At 36.0% G+C, this 20,921-nt stretch overlaps 1 protein-coding gene across 1 annotated transcript; it reads right to left on the minus strand.

Moving 5' to 3' along the window:
* Nucleotides 1-7,219: 7,219 nt before the first annotated feature.
* On the minus strand, nucleotides 7,220-19,822 carry LOC115920206 (PRELI domain containing protein 3B-like). The gene is made up of 6 exons (XM_030975424.1): nucleotides 19,698-19,822; nucleotides 16,976-17,144; nucleotides 15,077-15,163; nucleotides 13,304-13,374; nucleotides 11,998-12,100; nucleotides 7,220-11,499 (listed from the first exon to the last, which is right to left on the minus strand). The coding sequence occupies exons 1-6, from the start codon at nucleotides 19,727-19,729 to the stop codon at nucleotides 11,377-11,379; spliced, it is 585 nt and encodes a 194-aa protein (XP_030831284.1). The 5' UTR covers nucleotides 19,730-19,822; the 3' UTR covers nucleotides 7,220-11,376.
* Between the last annotated feature and the right edge of the window lie 1,099 nt (nucleotides 19,823-20,921).

Here is a 20,921-nt window from a genome sequence, read left to right on the forward strand (position 1 = left end):
AAGCCAGTCAGTCACTCAATAGTGTCTGACAGTGAAGTCTAGCAAGTAAACTGTTTTCCTTGCATAATTTGAATATGAGGACACTGCTAATGTTTAAATTTCACAGATAGGACATACATGACATATTCATAATTCCTGCAAAGTTTTACAGCATTTGAGGTTGGCTGCAAAAGGGACATAGTACCTTTAAGTAGTTATACAACTACATGTACTACAAATGTCATCATTGTTATCAAAGAAGAAGCTACCACAATTATGAATGCTATACAAAATCTACAGTCCATCAAAAAGAAAATCGATACACCGGTATGTAAAAAAGCTGTGCAATGAACACATGCACTCTATTTGTCAAAAGCCTATTAGATTGCTCATCATTACAAGATGAAGTGCAGAACAAGAGGACTCTTTTCTCACTACCGAGGTATGTAACACCTGTTGGTGATAAGAAACATGCCTTTCATTATCATCTACAATTACATCATATTATCACCAGGATGGGCAGATCACATGCAGAGATATAACAATAAACTGTCAAACTTCAATTAATGTGCGCTCTGGAAAAATAGTCTGAAATAAAAACTATGTGGAGATTTGTAAAATAACAATGAACAAAAGCCCTGGATGCTGAAAATTCATCTAATTGAAAAAGTCTTTATTCTAACTAAAATTTTAAATCTATAGGGCTACAATTAAAGCCTCAGCAATGTAAAACCAGATAGCATAATCATTCTTTATATTGCTGAGCTTTCATTTCACGATAGAGCAATTGATATCAACAAAACCACACAACTAAATTGTTCACACAGGCACAGCAAACCAGTGCAGTGTTGAGCAGGGGAGGAGGTCCCACATAAATCCTTCTACATCCCATCTATAATGTACTGAAGGTCATTTCAGCTTACATTGCAAGGGTCAGCACACTACACAGTAAATGTAGACCTACATGTAAAGCTAAAAGGTGGTCAACCAAAATAAAGGAATAATTTGTGCTCAAGTATTAAGTTGTTACAGCGATGTAGACCAATGTTGATTTCTTTTTTTTTTAACTTCTTGAAGAAATGGCAAATTTGAATAAAAACGCCATTATTATTGTACTTGTGCTGATAAGAGAATGTCATTGAACTGTTTTTCCAGCTTTTTCCATGTTATTTTAAAAAAAACATTTGAACTCAGAAAAAAAATTATGATACATGCCCTGCATCTCATATCTGCATGATACATAATTGACAGAAATAATCCAGGTTTCTCTTTCAGTAGGTCATTATTAATAATTTGGATAAGCTAACTAATATTCTACCAAAATCAATTATTTAACTCTAGACTACCTACCAACCAACTGCCAAATTGAAATTATTAATTCACAAGACTGATTGATTACCTTACACTTTGAAATAACAAAAAATAAAGAAATCTCATTACCTCCAGAGGAGGCAACCAAATTTGTGACTTAAAAAAACACAAGAAAACTATTGGAAACATTTGGAAGCGAAAATCCATCTTTTGTCTTAAAGACTGTCAATACTACTGGGTCAGAAGGGATTAGACCACACAGCGAGGTCACTGACAGGTGGCTATCTCATTAACTCAGCTCTCAACTAACATAAGAAAAAGATGATCATGGGGGACCAACAGGCACCGATTGGGGAAGTTTTCTATAATATTAGAGGGAGCAAATAGCTACAAGTAGGACAGTGGGGCTTAAAGTTCTACGCTAACACCATTGAGTTCACAATTAGGCCGTTTCTATAGACAATTTGGAGATCCCAAATATAGAAAAATACCAGAGAAATTCTACATTGAAAACTACATTTTTGAAGATTTTTTTTTCATTTCCAAACTATCAAAGTTTGTATGTTTATGATCTTGTCCATCATTTGGAATTTAATACTCTTTTTATCTCGGTGTTCGATTGGAGTTCATTGAAAAATAACTTTAGGTGTTAATTGGATATTATTACTAATGCTAGAGCACTTTTTCTAGCCTAGACCTAGACTCTCTGTCTAGATCTATCTAGACATTCTAATTTAGCCTATAGATCTAGGCCTACAAAATAGTTCCATTGTTTTGACATGATAAATGCTGCAGATTCACCACTTTAAAGTTAGTGGCCTTTATTCATGCATGTTTTATTTGTATATTACCAACTTTTCAAGACATTTCGTTGAAAAGCTTCTCTGTGGACTGTACTGTACTAGTAGATCTAGTATAGATCTAGTACAAAGAAATAACGTCAAGCATGTCAATTTAAAGTGTCAAGCTATTTTTAGTATTGTTAAAAAGTTAACGCATCATACAACTTAATAATACAAGTACCGGTATTGTACAACACATTAGATACCTACATTGTAGGCATAGAACGAGTGTCAATATAGTCTGAGACTGGATGTGCAAAAACATGTGTACAAAATGTCAAACAGTCACAGGCCATATTCATGTCAGTATGTCAACCGCCACACGAACACCAAACATTCATTCACACCAAACAAGCATGCTCGCCCGCTTTACCTTCCCGATGCCGCAATTAGCTTGCTGTGGTAATTTACCAAGCTTGCAAAGACGAGATCCGCATCTTTCTCCACTATCTTTCCAACATTTTCAAACTTAGGCTCGGGCTTCCGTGACAATTGTTGAGGTTTAATGCATTCAATTTTTCGTAGTGAAGTGTCACGGGAAAACGTGACAGAAATAGCAGCCCGAGGTGGCAATCCTGGTTGAGATGGCATCACGACTCTAGAACGGGACTCCATTTTGGAGATGGGATACTGCAATGCATGCATGCGCTAGAATGTATTCAAACAACATGCACATGTGCATGCTGCATATATCATCGGGAATCATCTTCCTTGGATTTCGATGCGCTGCGCTGCACACACGTTTCGTGAACGACGAGCTCTTGGAATATGCAGCAAACTCCGCCCACTTCAGTGTTTTGATCAAGAATCGCTGTGATTCGTCAAAAGTTCAGAAACACAAAATCATACATTCACACAGCTGTTTCGGCCGTTCCGTTGAATAGTGCAATTCTGTTCCTCTTTTATATATACAAACTTTTGTCGTTGTTGAATATTCTTAGTCATATAATTGACGACGCTATGAATAACAAATAAAGCTCTCATACATGTAAAAACCGGGTGGTAGCCGTTGCGCTCCCCATCAATGAATGCTTAGATTTTTATTCCAACCCCCTCTTATTGTTATCCGATCTCTTAACAACTCAAAATCTCATGGTTGCGATATAAGAAATGTGTCTCTCCCATAGAGATATATACTTAATAGTAGTATATATCTCTATGGTCTCTCCTAATCTACCCACTTGCTATGCTTTAAAGGTACTATGTCCCTTTTGCAGCCAACCTCAAATGCTGTAGAACTTTGCTGGAATTATGAATATGTCATGTATGTCCTATCTGTGAAATTTAAACGTTAGCAGTGTCCTCATATTCAAATTATGCAAGGAAACCCGTTTACTTGCTAGACTTCACTGTCAGACACTATTGAGTGACTGACTGGCTTTTTTTCTTCTTTGGTAATAACATACATGAAAAGAGTTGTAAAGGGTACATGAGCATTTGTCTACATCAATAACTCACTGCTTGTAATGGCCAAGATTAAACTGATTGAATCTTTGCGCAGCATAAAACGTTTGACCATTCGGTACAATTGTCTGAAAATCAAGACTATTACTTTTGGGCTCTATAGCCCTAAAGTCGATTTGACAACTAATAGTCGTTATTTTCCCACTTGAAGACATTTTCAAGCCCCACCTTTTTTAGGGAAGTTCTAAATTAGTATTATCTTTCAAATGCAGTTGGAATTTAACTTTTTCATTTTTTTTGGCCTGCAAATGGGACGTAGTACCTTTAACTCACATATTTAATCACTCGTTATCACAAGGTTATTCCCTGATTTATATAAAACAGCTAAAGTCATCCAATTTTTTAAAAACACGATCCCCACGAAATTAGCAATTATCGCCCCATTTTTTTACTTCCAAATATATCAAAAGTCTTAGAAAAAATTGTTTATACTAGGCTATATAAATTTATCAACAAACACAATATGGTTTCATAAAAAAATCACTCAACTGACCTAGCATTAGCTACCTTCGGAATTGATTTGAAAATATCAGCAAATGATGTAAAGCTTTTAATTTTCAGTTATTGCTTAGTTTTGGGTTTTTTAGTTTGTGATATTCCAGAGGAAAAGTTTGCGTTTATACTTCAGTAAGGTAGGGGAGGGGTGATTCGCTAAACTGATGGCTATTTCAATTTTCTTGCTGAACATGAATGTTGTTCGGTGCCAAGAAGTCTGAAAATTAAAATACGGACTTGTTCAAAATACAATGTAACCATGGGATTTCCTCAATTGAATGAGCCCAATAACGAATAAGCCTAGGATTATTTTCACTAGCTTGGGAATATACTAGCCATTAACAACGAAATAATGACTCTAACTAAACCGCTGTCTGTCAACCCTAAAACCCTTCATCTCTTAATCCTACGATGTAGATATATGTATGATTGTGTCAACGTCATTCTTCCCTTCTTTTTGTTTAGAAGAAACAATAAATTACCGATATTACGCCTGCACAGAAACTGATTTCAAAAGAGGCTTACCTTTCGAACAAAAAGGACAAAATAAATCACTCTTTTGAGAACTAAGCCTTTAGTTAATGGAAGGACTGACAATTGTGGTGTAAAAATGTATGTGTGTTGGGGGCGAGGGGGGGGGGGGGGGGGGGGGGGGGGGATTGACGTGGGTATAACCAAATGGCATACTCTAGAAATTGGTAATTATGAGGGTTAAAGGTATTACAAAGTTTTGGTATGGGGTCATGAATTTGATTCAAATTAACATATTGGAAGTATATGCGTTTCAATATTCATTGATCGTTGTCGCGGTTGAAATCGAGTCAAAAGTTATGAAATTATAAATAATAAACTCTTTAAGTTGTATAGCTCCCTCTCAAGGTCAAGATATTAAATTAGCTATGAAACAATATTTCTTGACTAAAATCGACCGATTAGCTATTCCCGTATGGAAATTATATATCACAACTACATATTCTGAGATTTTCATGGTCGCAGCAACCATTGTACGGCCATAGGCGCTATTTAAAATTTATCAAAATTTACCGGGAGCACCGGTAAATTTTTATATTCAATTTTCCTCGAAAACAGAAGTGTTTTAGGGGCTAATTTTTGTAGTGCTTATAATACATTCACAGGGGCATCCAAATATATCAAAATTGTAAAGATTCACTATCCACCCAATTTTCAAAATCTCCCAAAACTTTGTATTACCTTTAAACCTAAACCCCTTCAAAATGGAATGGATATTAGTCTTGCGCAAGTGGATAAGAACGTTGCACCTTATATTACATTAATATCATTGTTTACTTGAAGACCCTATGATATTGATACTGGTTTACACATACATCTTAAATTTTACTATTTTCGCAGAACATACATTTTCTTATGTGTTCCCCCATTATTTTAGATTGGGAAGAATTCTTCTATTCTCATATTGGATGGGGTAAGATACCCACCAACCCCTGTACACAATTATACCAAAACATAGTAATTATAAAAATAACTGAACATTTTTAGGCATTCCGACCGTTTGAATTTTGTGACTGGTCCAAACACTGAGATGTTTCGGGGCTTACCCTCCAAAACCTCTCACACTTGTCTTTTGATTCCATTTCGCACACTAATAGCAAATTGGACCTACTGTACAGGTCAAATTAATATTGAACCACGATTAGAGGCTGGTATTAAAGCTAAAGGAGAATGTCAATAGAATAATCACTTGATTTTGCATTGGTTATCTGAGTTAGCTGCTATTTTCCTTTAAAGGGCAAGTCTACTCCAAAAAAACCTTACTTTCAATAGAAGCAGAAAAATCAGACAAAGCCATCAAAAAAAGTTTAAACAAAATCGGATAACTAATAAGAAAGTCATGAATTTTTGAAAAAGTATGTAAAACTATGGAACAATGAAAATCACAACACAAATTGCCAATAGGGTTGTCAGTTTTTGACGTTATGTCCTCACTATTTATTATTTGCTTTATATAGTTTTAAAATAATCCCATTAATTTCCCTTTTTATCCCCAAAACTTGATTTTCCTATGCCTTTGCCCAGGTTATATGACTTGTATCATATTGCGTGCATGATATTTCACAAAATCTGTTATGAAATTTGAAGAATTGATACTATTTTCTGAAGTTATTGTATATTCATAATTATTGATTTTTATATAAATAGTTTATCAAAATTCACATTTTTCATGATTTAACTGGAAAAAATTCCCTATACTAGTGCATCAACACGAAAATATATTACTATCAATCTAAATTGGATGCTGGTGTAAAGAAATAAGAGTCATAGAGAGAACATAGGAAATTTATGTTTTCAATAGAAAGAAAATAATTAGTGCATAGTGAGGACATGACGTCACAGACTCATGAGTGAGTTGCCAATTTGTCTTGTGATTTTCATTGATCAAAAAATCATAACTTTCTTATTAGTTATCCAATTTTGCTCAAACTTGTTTTGATTGGTTTGTCTGATTTTTCTGCTTATATTGAAAGTTATTTTTGGAGTGGACTTGGACTTTAAACATGCTAGATCTGTAGTTTTCTAATATATTAATGAAAACACTAAGTCCCCCCAAAAGGACCCCCCCTCCCCCCCCCAAAAAAAAAAAACGGGAAACTACTCATTATATGAATTTTTTTTTGCCATAACGTCACAGACTCATGAGTGAGTTGCCAATTTGTCTTGTGATTTTCAAAGATCAAAAATTCATAACTTTCTTATTAGTTATCCAATTTTGCTCAAACTTGTTTTGATTGGTTTGTCTGATTTTTCTGCGTATATTGAAAGTAAGTTATTTTTGGAGTGGACTTGGACTTTAAACATGCTAGATCTGTAGTTTTCTAATATATTAATGAAAACACTAAGTCCCCCCAAAATGACCCCCCCCCCCCCAAAAAAAAAACAACAAAAAACAAAAAAACAACAACAAACAAACAAACGGGGAAACTACTCATTATATGAACTATTTTTTGCCATAAACTTGCTCTAGATACTAGCAACTGTCCTAACATGTAAGTCAATAATTGAATACTGTAACGTAACAGGGGACCGTAAATGGTTACTCAGTCAAACAAACACACAAATTGCAATCAAAATATTAAAAGTTAAAAGAAAAATTAAAAGTTAATCAATTCCAATTTATTTGCATATTTTACACCCATATTTCTTTTGAGTAAAGGTTAAAACAGTACAATCACAAAATTGCATTTTTTTGCACAATTTTACAGATTTCATGTACCAGATGTAATAAGATCATAGTCATCAATAACTCTCACAACATCACATCAAAATAGTATAGCATTTTTTAGAATATGACATTAAATGTGTTTTTTCCATCACAATAACTGATGATAATATGTGTTAACATCCAATGTTTACACTTGATGAGCACATCATATCCCATTTCATGTTCTAAATATTGATCTGAAAGGTATTTAATTGAATTTGTCGCAGACTGGGATAAAATATTACAATATCCTTTTTCCCTGTTAATATTTTTTTTGTAAACAATGTTAAAAAAAATTGGTTGTTTACAATGGCCCAGTTCATCTGTTTGACAGACACACAACAACCTTTCAGCCAATAAGACCACTGAAAAACGGGTCATTCTTTAGTTTTTAACTTCATAGGTTAAATTCTACTAAAATTTAAATCAGACAACGGGTTTAAGCTCAGACTAAAGTGGAGTTTAACAATAGTTCTCATGTCAGGTATACGTGAAAGAGTAGGATACAGGCCATAGACAGGTTTAACCACTGTAAACTCAACTTCTATACTGGGAGCTTAGAAATAGTCATATTTCTCTAATACTGTAGCAGTATACATGTATCAATATGTGTGTGACAAATACAACTCCACATTAATTCTCAGTAATAACAATATGACTAAGACTTTCCCAGAAGTATAATAATAAACTATTAAACAAAATTATTAATTATTATCATTAGAGCAGTACCGGGGTAAAACAAGAACATCATTATGAAGCATCAGTTTCCTCGATATAACAGAACTATACTTGTTTTACACCGACAGAATTTCCATAATATAAAAGCACTTTGAAGTAATCAAAGAAAGTAAAGATTGAAACTATTGGCAAGGTAAAGAAATAATTTTGTAATACATTAAAATGAAAAAAGAGAAATGTGATAGTACATAATTGGATCAATGGATTTACACAAAAATGATGTCATGATTGAATTCAAACAAAGCACAAATGAATATATAGAACTGAAATAGAAATCATTCAACCCACACAAATTCATAGCCTAGTGCATCTAATATACATATTACAAGCCCTGAGAATCAAGTAAAAACTATCTAAGCTGGAACAATCTTCATAACTTCAAATCTATCAAATTTAGCAAAGCACTAGATTATATTAAAGGTTTTTGAATTTTTACTGCAAATCAATCCACCACAATGTTCAAGGAACTTCATGCCAATGAAATTTAACAAATTTGATCTCAAACCTAACTCAGTAAAATATAAATAAAACTGGCGAGACTGTACTGATAAGAGCTAACAACAGATGGAGCACTAACAAAATTACACCACCATGTATATAATTTAACAGAGAAATAAAAATATGCAAATATTTTGATCTCAACAGTCACATGATCTTTTTACGAAGGTAGGGCTATCCCTACAACTTAGAACACCAACATTCACACTGGAAGACTTTATTAATTCACATACGGTATATTACTGTATTTGGTATGGCTCCAACATTCCATGAAAATGTCAATGTAGTGCTGGCACACAATGAAAAGTATTGGAAATATTGTTATGGGCCTTGCATAAGGTATTAGCAGGTGAATTTCAGAATAGATATGGGCACTAATGCCCTCCTGTCAGCCACACAACAATATCCAACTTTATTATCATGGAAATGTGTCAAGTGTGAGAACAACTTTCTTCACAAAAAAGTCTAAGAACCATAATGACCCATCAATTAAGAATATCACCATGATTACACTACAGAAAATCTTGAATTCCTTTTGAGTATTCATTAAATTTTCACACAATCATGGATAGATTTGATTTACTAAAAAAAGTGATATTCATATTTGGGATGGCCCTATTTATTATTTCAATGGTCGAAGATTAAAATGATGAATTACTATTTGCAGTTACAGGTGTATGTCTCATAAAAGAATTGCTTAAAACTTCCCTCCACCTTTACACATTTACACAAGCATTTAAATACGATAACAATCACAGCATCAAATATATCACCATTCTAAATATACACATCTTACAGCTTTGCTGGAATGTAACCTTTAGAAAATAAATTTCTGAATATAACTATAATTATGACAAATTGGTGAAAAAAACTAAAATGAAGATACTTCAAATACATGTAAAGGTTTGTTAATCCTTGTAAACGCAATCCTAGATTGCCATCACTAAAATGATAGGATGTTCATAGAAAACACAGCCTCTACAGATTATGTCACAAAACTAGCAAGTGCTTAAAACATGTTTTGAATTTCTGATTCATATTTGATACAAATCACATTAAAGAAGTCAATATCAATTTGCTATCTGTCAATATCTTAGCACCTTCATAAGTTGTGGAAAAAAATAGTCAGACTGTTAATCACTACAGCAATATCTCTTTTATGTCACATCCCACTTTATAAATAAATAAAGGCACATTAAAATCAAGAATTCCTTACTTTTTGTTGTTGCTCAAATATGTGACTGTTGATGTGACATGAAGAAAGATATCACTGTTTCCAGAAGATTGTAATAGATACCTGTATTATATCATATTATACAATATAACAAGATGATAGACCCTCTGAAATTACCTATTTTTTTTCTATCTAATTAAAAACCATTTACATGTTCTTCATTACAATATATTGAGTGGCTGGACATCAAAAGGTCAAACGAAATTCTCCAAATACCCTGGAGTGACTCAAACGCAAACTGCCCTCAATTTTACACATCAAAAACTTTCAAAGAAGCTACAAACTATTCTAGTAAGAATTATCCATGCGTAAACAATCACCTATCTCCTGGTTTTCATTTGACTAGTTTTTCGTGTTTTTTTGGTCCTTTTCATTTTTTTTGTTATCACAAATAAATATTCTCTTTCTATATATACATGTATATTATGAAATAGCTATCACAAGTCCACCAAATACGCAAGCCACTGATAACTGATAAGTTTATCTGTCTCTTTCACAAAGTATATCAAATACAAAATAGTGGACAATATCCTTCTTGATATCAATCTAAAAATTCACACACTTTTCAAGATTTGACCAATAATATATTTTTAAATGGTCATAGATATTGTCCCCAAGTACTTTGTACTGTAATCTTCCACCAACAGAACATCTGTCTTTGGCATCCTTATTTCATCCTCTAACCTGTATTACAGTGGTAGATTATCAGCTTACCACTCAGATCATACAGATTTGAGATCATCTAAATGCCAGAAATGTGTACTGTATCATACAACAGCATCTCACATTGTTGGAAAACACCACTAGCGACTGAAATTGCCACCAGCAACAATAACTAAATCTACACAGCACCTTTGTGCCAAGAGAGAAATAAATAGCTTGTCATCATTACTGTGGCTTTTTCCTCGTCATACATACGAATAGCCACATACCCATAGGTACTACACCGAGGTATTTACATGTAAGTAGAGAGAGAGGGAGGGAGGGAGGGAGAGAGAGAGAGAGAGAGAGAGAGAGAGAGAGAAGTTGATTAAATGCTTCGTCTAAGGACTAAGCATTGAGCTGGTAATGAAATTCATGACCAGAGGCTAAGAGCATACATTACTTTCTGATGTCTCTTGCTTTCTTCTATGTCAGCTTTCTTCTGGCTCAATGGTACATTCATTTGTTGCCACTGATGTGTGATCATTTGAGCTATAAAATGAAGTCCATCTCAATTCATACTTCCCCTAACTTATAGTACTGACACAATAAAAGTTAATACTGTCATACATAGTATCTCGATAGTCTAGTCTCTGTAACTTTATGCACTGGAAGACAGTTTAACAAACATAACAGGGCAAGTTCAAGCTATTTTGTGCTATATGTTAAAATTACGCTTTTTTATCAACAAATCTCAAAAGAACTCCTTTTAACAGAAAAGTTATTTTGTTGTTTTACACGGCTTATTAATGTATAGCATGGACTTGCCCCTGCCATTCTCTCTACCTCTCTTTCTAGTGGTGGACTTGTGATATTCCGTCAATAACGGCTGACAACATGAATAACTCTAGCTACTACACTGGTCAAAGCCTTTGTCAATCAAACTCTATGTTTTCTATACCACTGGTAAGATCTTCGATACCTTTCTTGGCCGTGGACGCCAAATCTGTCATCTCCCTGTTGATGGTGTCAATGACCCATTCCATTGCTTCACGGCCCTGCAGAAGATTAAATGAAGACACACAGCAAAGGAAAAGGAGAGAGAGATAAAGATAATTCAATTGTTAATTGTTATCCACCAAAATATGCCAAATACGAAGTAAATTTAAACATAAATTTTCAATTGAATTTTAATATTTTTGATAATCATAAAGATAACAGAAAATTTTATTTCAAATATTACAAAATGTTCAACAACAAAATATCTGCCTTACAAATACCGTCTGAATAGTAAGTAAATTACATGAGGAAAGCTGTATTTGTACTAACTGAAACATAATACCACGTTTCATATGTTCATGCCTTTTATTCCATTTCTTATTCTAATCAATTTCAGCTCTTTCTTGGTTTTTTGCTGTACAAAAGAAAACTTTCACTCATGATCAAAGTGATAACATGTATTTTACACATTTTATCTCTTAAAATATCGGTAAAATCACAGTAATTGCCCCCCCCCCCCCCCCCCCCCCCCCCCCGAATATAGAAATGCCACATACCTTGTTTGCATTGGATGAGATAGTACTTGTGACCATCTTCTCTAACTGGCCAGCCAAACCTAATCCTTTCACTGTAACTGTAGCCTCCTGTGTCAACAGTGTCCTGTACAAAGATATCATAAAGGACATTCATTGTATTTGGGTTACGAACCAGTGAGTTAGATTGCCACAAGTGGCTAGTTCTGTTTGACCCAATGCACAGTGTACCATCCAACTGAAATCTGATTTTCGAAGAATTTGCAACAGTACTTAACATATACAGTAGGCTTGCGGGTGCACCATGTGAGAGAGAGGGAGGATTGAGGAGTCCTGAAACGGACTCTCAGTAATCTTTTTTGAGGGTTTGTTAGTCCTGAAAAGGACTGTTGGTATAGTCTTGAAAAAGACTGTTGGTTATCTTTCTTAGCTTATAGTTCTAAGGAGAACTATAGCGCTTGGAGAGGATGAGTGGCGGGAATGGCTCGACGTTTCGAACAGGTTGACTATCCATCGTCAGGAGTGGAGAATAGCTGGCGTGCATGAGCTTAAGTTACCTCTCTTAAGTCACCCGCAAGCCTACTGTATAGCTACATCACCATGCAAGCCGACACTTACAAGCAGTAATTAACATATTCAAAATCAAGGTTCTGAATAGTGAACAATAAATAAATAAAATTCCAGACTATCGCAAGCCTCCTATAAAGAACAAAGGCCGAGTTGGTTCTGAATCAAACTGACTTCAGACCATTCATACAGTTGTCTACAATTTAAAGCAGATGGGGCCTATACGCTAACTATAGGGCTTAATACATCGGACCAAAATTACAATTTTAGTGTTCTAATGAATACTTAAAACCTCAATAAGGAATACTACAGTTGCTTAAATGACAACATCCAATGCAGTTATAATCCCTGTAACAAAATCAGAAAGCGGTATTTCATATTTTGGCAATTACTGTACATGTTCTTGTTAGTTAAGATGGGTGCAAATTTACATGATTTTCTTAACTTTATGGATAACTACAGCTTCCTACGGATATTATGTATGGAATCATGATTTCATAGTTTGTATAATTTTTTACAGGTCAATAAATCCAATCCCCTTTTATGTGAACCCACTGATGCGAAACTGGATGAGCCAAAAGCATCTCTCAATGCACAATGGATACAAAATCTGCCTCTACAGCAACTTTTTAGTCTTTTCTATTGGAACGTATATTCTTTCTATTTGAATTCACTTGCAAAGGACCATGCAGGTCAACACGAAAACAAGTCTTTCAGGACAATAATATGTTTTGAGGGAGCTACATTTCCTAAGTATACTTACGCATTCTCAATGGTGGGATGTGGCTTGTATACTAATTTCTCATCGATAGAAACATAACTATGAAGTGAAATCTGAAGAAGAAAAAATGAACAGATTAACTAACTGATATGATCGATTGATTTTAGTCACCAGCAATGACAACAACAAGTGTACAAAATATGCAAATTATGTGTCTCAACTGTGTAAAGGGGAATACCAAGCTATTCTGTTCCATACACTACTAACTACATCCAATAATTTATATCTTATATAATTTATATTTATGTGTGAATTTAATAGCCCTAAATGTACTTGAGCTGGATTCAAATCAAACATGAAATATAATGACAACTTGGCATAAAATGGGTTAAAAACTCCACACTACTTGGTAATGTATAGGAATCATACAGACAGACAGACAGACAGACAGACTCAAGACATAATAAAAGCTGGTACATGATGTGTGTTATTGCGGAACAGATGTGAATGGTCTAAGGCATTCTGTTCCTACATGTACATGCAGCTCAAAGTACATGTACATTTATGATGAAGTTCCGACGATAAAAGTTAAATAAATAATTTAATCTAAAAGTAGTTTATGAATTCCATTTACCCTTCCACACACTTCTGATCATGATCAAAGCTCTACCAAAATAACTTAATACCGTAAATTTCTGTGTGTAAGATGCACCCTATTTTTACGACCAAGATCAAGCCATGCAGGGCCAGGAAGGACTTTAATTTATCACGAGGCGCAGTTGAAGTGCTTGTGAACTTGTCACAAATAATAGTAACAATATTTTTTTTTTAAACTAAAGATTACAGAGAAATTTTCCCCTAGTCCAAACAGAAATTTGGACAGGCTAGATTTTGAGTGGTGAGTCGATATCCTCAATGCGAGTGAGCTGCATGTGAAGGGGTATAATTTATCGAGACCGAAAAAAAAGGGAAAAAAAATTCTCTTCCCTTCAATTAGGAATGTAGTTTAACTTCAAATAGTAGATCCTATTCTTTATTCGCATTATGTAATTCATGTTGAGACACAGAGATTTTCAAAAACCAGTAAAAAATAGCATTTTGTGGACTCAAAATATCCTGTACCTGTGTATAAGACGCACCCCCGACTTTTGATTTTTTTCCGGTGGAAAAAATGTGCGTCTTATACACAGAGATTTACGGTATATAGGCCTAGCATCATTTTTTTTGGGGGGGGGGGGGGGGTTGGGTTTTGGCATTAATTAATTTCTCACTTTGTCTAATTAATTATGGCAACAGTTTCCACACATTTTTCTGCCTTGATCCACCAAAAACTTTCGTGTACATACATCTATGTACCGGTATGCTTGCCTACAAAAATGAAACACAACATGATCTATATTCAAGGTCCCATGCCTCAAAAGGAATTTAGAATCTGTTTCTTGGCCAGTATAAATCTTTTGCTGGTACTATTTCCCCCTAGTTTTCACCTAACTTCTACTACTCTCCAAATGCATCATGTGTTTTACATGAGTAGAGAATTTTGTATCAGGAAGTGTTAAATTCAGTTAAAAACTATTCACTTTCATTGATTTATCTTAAGACAAAAACTGTTGATGGTAAACTTGGTTTGATTTATTCAATGCTGGTTAACTATCGAGGGTTATTTAATACAACTTATCAACAATGATAACCCATAAAAATTAATATAAGCTACCAAAATCAATGAGTTGGAATGGTTGTGAGTAAATTTATCGTAGACCTGTGGCAAACGTTTCATAAAACAAGGCCTAGATTAATATGTATACATGTACTTACATTAGCAGATTTAGCAGTGAATGTCTTCTCCTTAGGGTCTACTATCGAGTATTCTGACCCGTAGCATGTAGGCTGTAGACCAACCAACTGCAATCAAAAGTTGAAAAGACGGGGTTAACATCCTAGTCACGTGATCATAAAATCTTTATTCAGGGAAAATAATGTAAAAACATGATATGTAATTCACCAACAAATGTAAAGAGTAATACAATTTGCTATTCATAGGTGGCACTCAAAACAGCTCTTTTACATACCGGGTAACTACAATTCCAATTATTTCTTAAGCAGAGTTGGAGGTAAATTATTCACAGTACTATACAGTATCTAGATTATAAGAAACATGCATGTACACTAATTACAATTACATTCAGGGCTCAGCTGTAAAAAAAAACACATAAAGAAAAACATAAATTCTTACTAAAGCTTACTCTCCAAACATTTGCCATTTGTGGAATTTTATCCACCTTTTCACAACTTCACAACTGAATTTCATACTCAGATTGGTTTACACATGAAATAAGAAAGTTTGAGTTAAAATATAAGTACAGGACTGATCATTATAATTGTACAAAAAAGTTCTAGTATAGCTTTGGGTGTATTGAAGCTTTTTGCTTACCCTAAACTTATCTCTTACCTCAAACTAAACCAAAATCTTAACACCAACTCCAACCCTTAACTAAGATAAAAATGAAGCCTAGAGGAATAGAGCAAATGTCGGATCACAGGCAAAAAGTGACTACATTTTATGGCACCGTGGTCCATTAAAGTGGGCACCACAATTGGCCAGTATATTAAAAAGGTTTATACATGAGCCCCCGGGATTAAATCTTGAAATTTTGAGAGCCTAGAGCAATTTTATATATTTTGTCATTATTTTGTATTTTTAAAACCCATGTTGGGGGAGGGGAGGGATGGGGGCAAGTGTCTTGGGTAGACCGAAAGCTTCAGTCTCTATACCGTCGGTTGTTCCACTGAGACTTCGTCTGGCTCCACTAGACCTCCGGTTATAGAGACTGAACGATCGCCTATGCCAGCCTATGTTGAAGATATCACCGCTAGATTTTAGCCGTTAGGCCCCTCCCACAAACATGAACAAACTTGCCACGGCCGTATTGTTATGCCCCCAACATCCCCCAAAATGTCATTTTACCTCGTGCATATCCAATTTAACATTAAGGCCTAGGCTATAATACATCGGTTCCACTTACTTACTTGATTGAAATAATCCGTTTAATGGTCCCTTTTAAGGAAATTATGGGTCAAAATCGACATCCATGTTGAAAATCTTGCAAGCCGTGTTAAACTCTCGCTGCCGTCAATCTCATCCCTTCTAGTCTACGCCGAAGGCAAAATGATTATGAAGGAAAAACTGTGCGCCATCTACACGTTCGTAACAGTTTTTCCTTCATAATCATTTTTGCCTTCGGCGTAGACTAGAAGGGATGAGATTGACGGCAGCGAGAGTTTAACACGGCTTGCAAGATTTTCAACATGGATGTCGATTTTGACCCATAATTTCCTTAAAAGGGACCATTAAACGGATTATTTCAATCAAGTTAGTAAGTGGAACCGATGTATTATAGCCTAGGCCTAATGTAAAATTGGATATGCACGAGGTAAAATGACATTTTGGGGGATTTTGGGGGCATAACAATACGGCCGTGGCAAGTTTGTTCATGTTTGTGGGAGGGGCCTAACGGCTAAAATCTAGCCGTGATATCTTCAACATAGGCTGGCATAGGCGATCGTTCTGTCTCTATAACCGGAGGTCTAGTGGAGCCAGACGTAGTCTCAGTGGAACAACCGACGGTATAGAGACTGAAGCTTTCGGTCTAGTGTCTTGGGATGCCTGTTAAAGTTGAGCCCTGCTCTAAGTACATAGCTTTGACTGGTACCTACCGATCTGACCCAGCCTGGAAAACCCCACTCAGTAGTGAGCAACCTCCTGCTGTGAAGACGACCCCTCTCGTCTACCTTCCTGTCAAGGACGTCAATCCCGATGACGCTGGGGTTCATGGGATTGGGGTACTTCCTCCAGGCAGCTTGGGTGACTGTCTCCCACGGATGGCTGTAGATAGAGAGAGAGGGATAGAAAGAGAGGGATAGAGAGAGAGGGATAGAGAGAGAGGGGGAGAGAGACGGAGAGAGACAGAGGGAGAGAGGGGGGGATTTAGTTAATTGATGGACAAAGACCACTAGGTGCTGCATGAGTTTCGACTGCTAGATAAACTCAAAATGTTTCTGCCCTCCATGTGAGAGATTTAGAATTTCTTATTGGTGTTCAGATTTATGGCTGTGAAAAGTGTGAATCTTTGGTGTATAGGCTTACAAGTAACACATCCCTCGTGTAGATGAACAAGCAAGGTACATCGTACATCATCCCTATTCCTATCTTGGATCAGTGAACAGTTTTGAGGGGAGATTACATTGAATTGATTGAATGTTCGCAAACTTTTGAGAGGATTCACTGGCAACTTTATTTTCCTCCATCATAAGAAGGCCTAGAATGCACACAGAGGGCATCAGGGCATTCATAGTATGCATCGGGGTGCGGGCGTGCATGAAGTTAGCAACCACAATGATGATCATCATGGTCTTAATGTGAATTTATTACATGAGAAAGTGTTTATTATAATATCTTTGTTTTTAGGAAAAAACTCAGAAAAAGATGAGAAAATTTAGACGAAACAGGCAAGGAACATAAACGACTTTTAAATAACGACCATTATTTGAACAATTGATGAAGATTTAGTTGATTTTTGGTATGTTTTAGTAGGGTATCTCCATGCCGAAGTTAGGGGTCAAAGTCTGGGCGCTAGCATACTTTCATATCCATTTTTGACCTGTAACTCGGGTGTGGTCAAATAGTGGTCATGATTTAAAGTCATTATATTTCATACCCCTTTCGTGTCAATTTTTTAATCTTCTTTGGAGTATTGTTCCTAAAAACAAAGACATTATAATATACACTTTCTCACAGGTTTCACAGCAAACCGCACAATTACAATAGAATTGCATACGGTACAGACGAGGGGATGCGGGGGCGCCAACGTGCGTGAAGTTATCAACTGTAATCTGTAATTATTACGTCGCTAACTTCACACACACTGGCGCGCTTGCATCCCCTCGTCGGTACGGTATGCAATTGTATTGTAAATGTCCAGTGGTTTGCCGTAAAACATGTAAAAAAGTTTTTTGTGAATGTCTTCGATTTGAACAATACTCCAAAAATGATAAGAAACAATGACTATTAAATCATGACCATTATTTGAACAACTTGATGATTTAGTTGATTTTTGGTATGTTTTAGAAGGGTATCTCCACGCCGGAGTTACGGGTCAAAAATGGATACGAAAGTACACTAGCGTCGAAATATGATTCTGAACTAGCACCAACTTAGACCGAAAGCTTCAGTCTCTATAAATCGTCGGTTGTTCCACTGAAGGAAAAACTGTGCGCCATCTACACGTTCGTAATGGCGTTATCACAGTTTTTCCTTCATAATCATTTTGCCTTCGGCGTAGACTAGAAGGGATGAGATTGACGGCAGCGAGAGTTTAACACGGCTTGCAAGATTTTTAACATGGATGTCGATTTTGACCCATAATTTCCTTAAAAGGGACCATTAAACGGATTATTTCAATCAAGTTAGTAAGTGGAACCAATGTATTATAGCCTAGGCCTAATTTAAAATTGGATATACATGAGGTAACATGACATTTTGGGGGATTTTGGGGACATAACAATACGGCTGTGGCAAGTTTGTCATGTTTGTGGGAGGGGCCTAACGGGTAAAATCTAGCCATGATATCTTCAACATACGATGGTATAGGCGATCGTTCAGTCTCTATAACCGGAGGTCTAGTGGAGCCAGACGTAGTCTCAGTGGAACAACCGACGATTTATAGAGACTGAAGCTTTCGGTCTAGCACCAACTAGTCTATATGTAGTTATCAACAAAAACACTTGGGAGTTCGAGTTGGAAGGAAGGTGAGCAAAATCGCTATCTGGTAATGAATGGTATCAAAATCTCGCATTTTGGGGTAAATTCTTGACCGATTTCAGAGTGCAGATCTTAGATCTTAGGAGAAGAAAGAAGAGTCCACCAGCGAACTCCAAAGCCAGCATGCAATGGTAATCAGGTGACGAAAATTCCAAAGGGGCGAATACGAACGCATTTTACTTTTTTTTTAAAACCTGCCTCTCTCTTTTTACGCAGGTGCAGGGGTAGATCTAGGCCTAGTCCCAATTAAGGCTTGGTGATATTGATTATTCAGTATCAATATTTTATATCATCAGCTAGCCCTTAAGTTAAGGCCTGGGGAACTTATAGCGAAGAAGAAGGCTAAGCCAGAGGCCAGCCAGGGCAGTCAAGGCAAGGCAAAGCAAGGGCCGAGGGAGGCATTGCATTGGCATTGCTGTCCGTCGGTGCATTAGCAGGACTATCGGGCGGTATCCCCTGGCTGTCTGGCCTGGCCGTCCGGTGTGGCTCCACACAGTCATGCACGTGAGTCACAAATGCCGGCGTTTTTACAACGGCTTTGAAATGCCTTTTTTACGCATACTGTGCATGTAAACCTTGCAATATCATTACAAAATAGAGGGAAATTGTTATACTTACTGGAAAACGTGTTCAGAACTCCAAATCTTCATGATTTCCGAAAATAATACCTCTTAATACGCTCAGGAAAACAGCGAATCGTCGCAAGAAATTGCACGAGAAATTATGCAATAACGTAATAACGTGCATGCTACGCATATATATACGTTCAGTATAGTACGTATCCAAGCCACATTGGAAGTACGCAATTTCAATTGTGACCTCACTTGTCTGAATGACAGCGAGAAAGACATAGTTAGTCTAATTATTCAGACGCGATAATAATATTTCCTCCTATAAATAATTAAAATAATTTAGATCAGTGAATAATTTCCCAGAAATAAGTCTACAATATGAAGTAACAAGTAAGAAATTATATATAAATCATTATATAGTATGAAAAAGATTGGAAGCACTTATTTTTTTCTAACAATAGAGATTCTCTAAAATCTAGTCTGGATAGTAGACTGTTAACGTTATAAAATACGCGCGGAACATCTATTGAATAATTCATAAGCCGGTACGTGGGTGTGTACTACGTCGGCAATGACAAATTCACCAAATATGCACTTCCGGTTGTATAGTGATACGAAATAATGAAAAATTTATGATAAAAACTGAATTATTGGTGATGAAAATAGTGACAATGATAAAAACAACATATGCTAACAGGAGAGAAATTGCATATTCTGAAATAGTGATTGGCATCGCTTTTACAGCTGGCACTCCTGGGGGGGGGGGGGGTATTATGGTCTGCAATGGTTTTATTTGATTTTCTTCGATCACATAAGAATGAGAAAAGATTGCAACCAACCAAGACAAAACAACAACAAAAACCGTTTATTTAAAAGTCAGAATTGTGTGATTGCCAAACACAACCCAACAATATCACAACCAGGAGCGGTTCCAGGATTTTCTAAGGGGGGGGGGGGGGGGGGGGGACGTGAAATTTACCAAATTGTGAGCGTGAAGATCGACTTTACGGCGTGAGGTCCTGCATGGGTCCGGGAAATTCTGAGGCATTTCGAAATGTGTAAACTGAACATTTTTATCCGGAAGGAAACGAGGAGGGGCGTGCACCCACGCCCTCTGGATCCGCCCCTGACAACGGATGTGAACAATACAACACTTTTAAATTATTGTTTAAAATTCCCCGGTAAAAACCGAGATACGCTTTTCCAAAAATGTATACGAAATAAGTTATATAAAGAAGGATTTGTTAGCAATGTCTGTATTCGCTAACGC

The sequence above is a fragment of the Strongylocentrotus purpuratus genome, unplaced genomic scaffold (genome assembly GCF_000002235.5).
Source record: "Strongylocentrotus purpuratus isolate Spur 01 unplaced genomic scaffold, Spur_5.0 spur5_scaffold_8, whole genome shotgun sequence".
In the NCBI taxonomy this organism is placed as follows: Eukaryota; Metazoa; Echinodermata; class Echinoidea; order Camarodonta; family Strongylocentrotidae; genus Strongylocentrotus; species Strongylocentrotus purpuratus.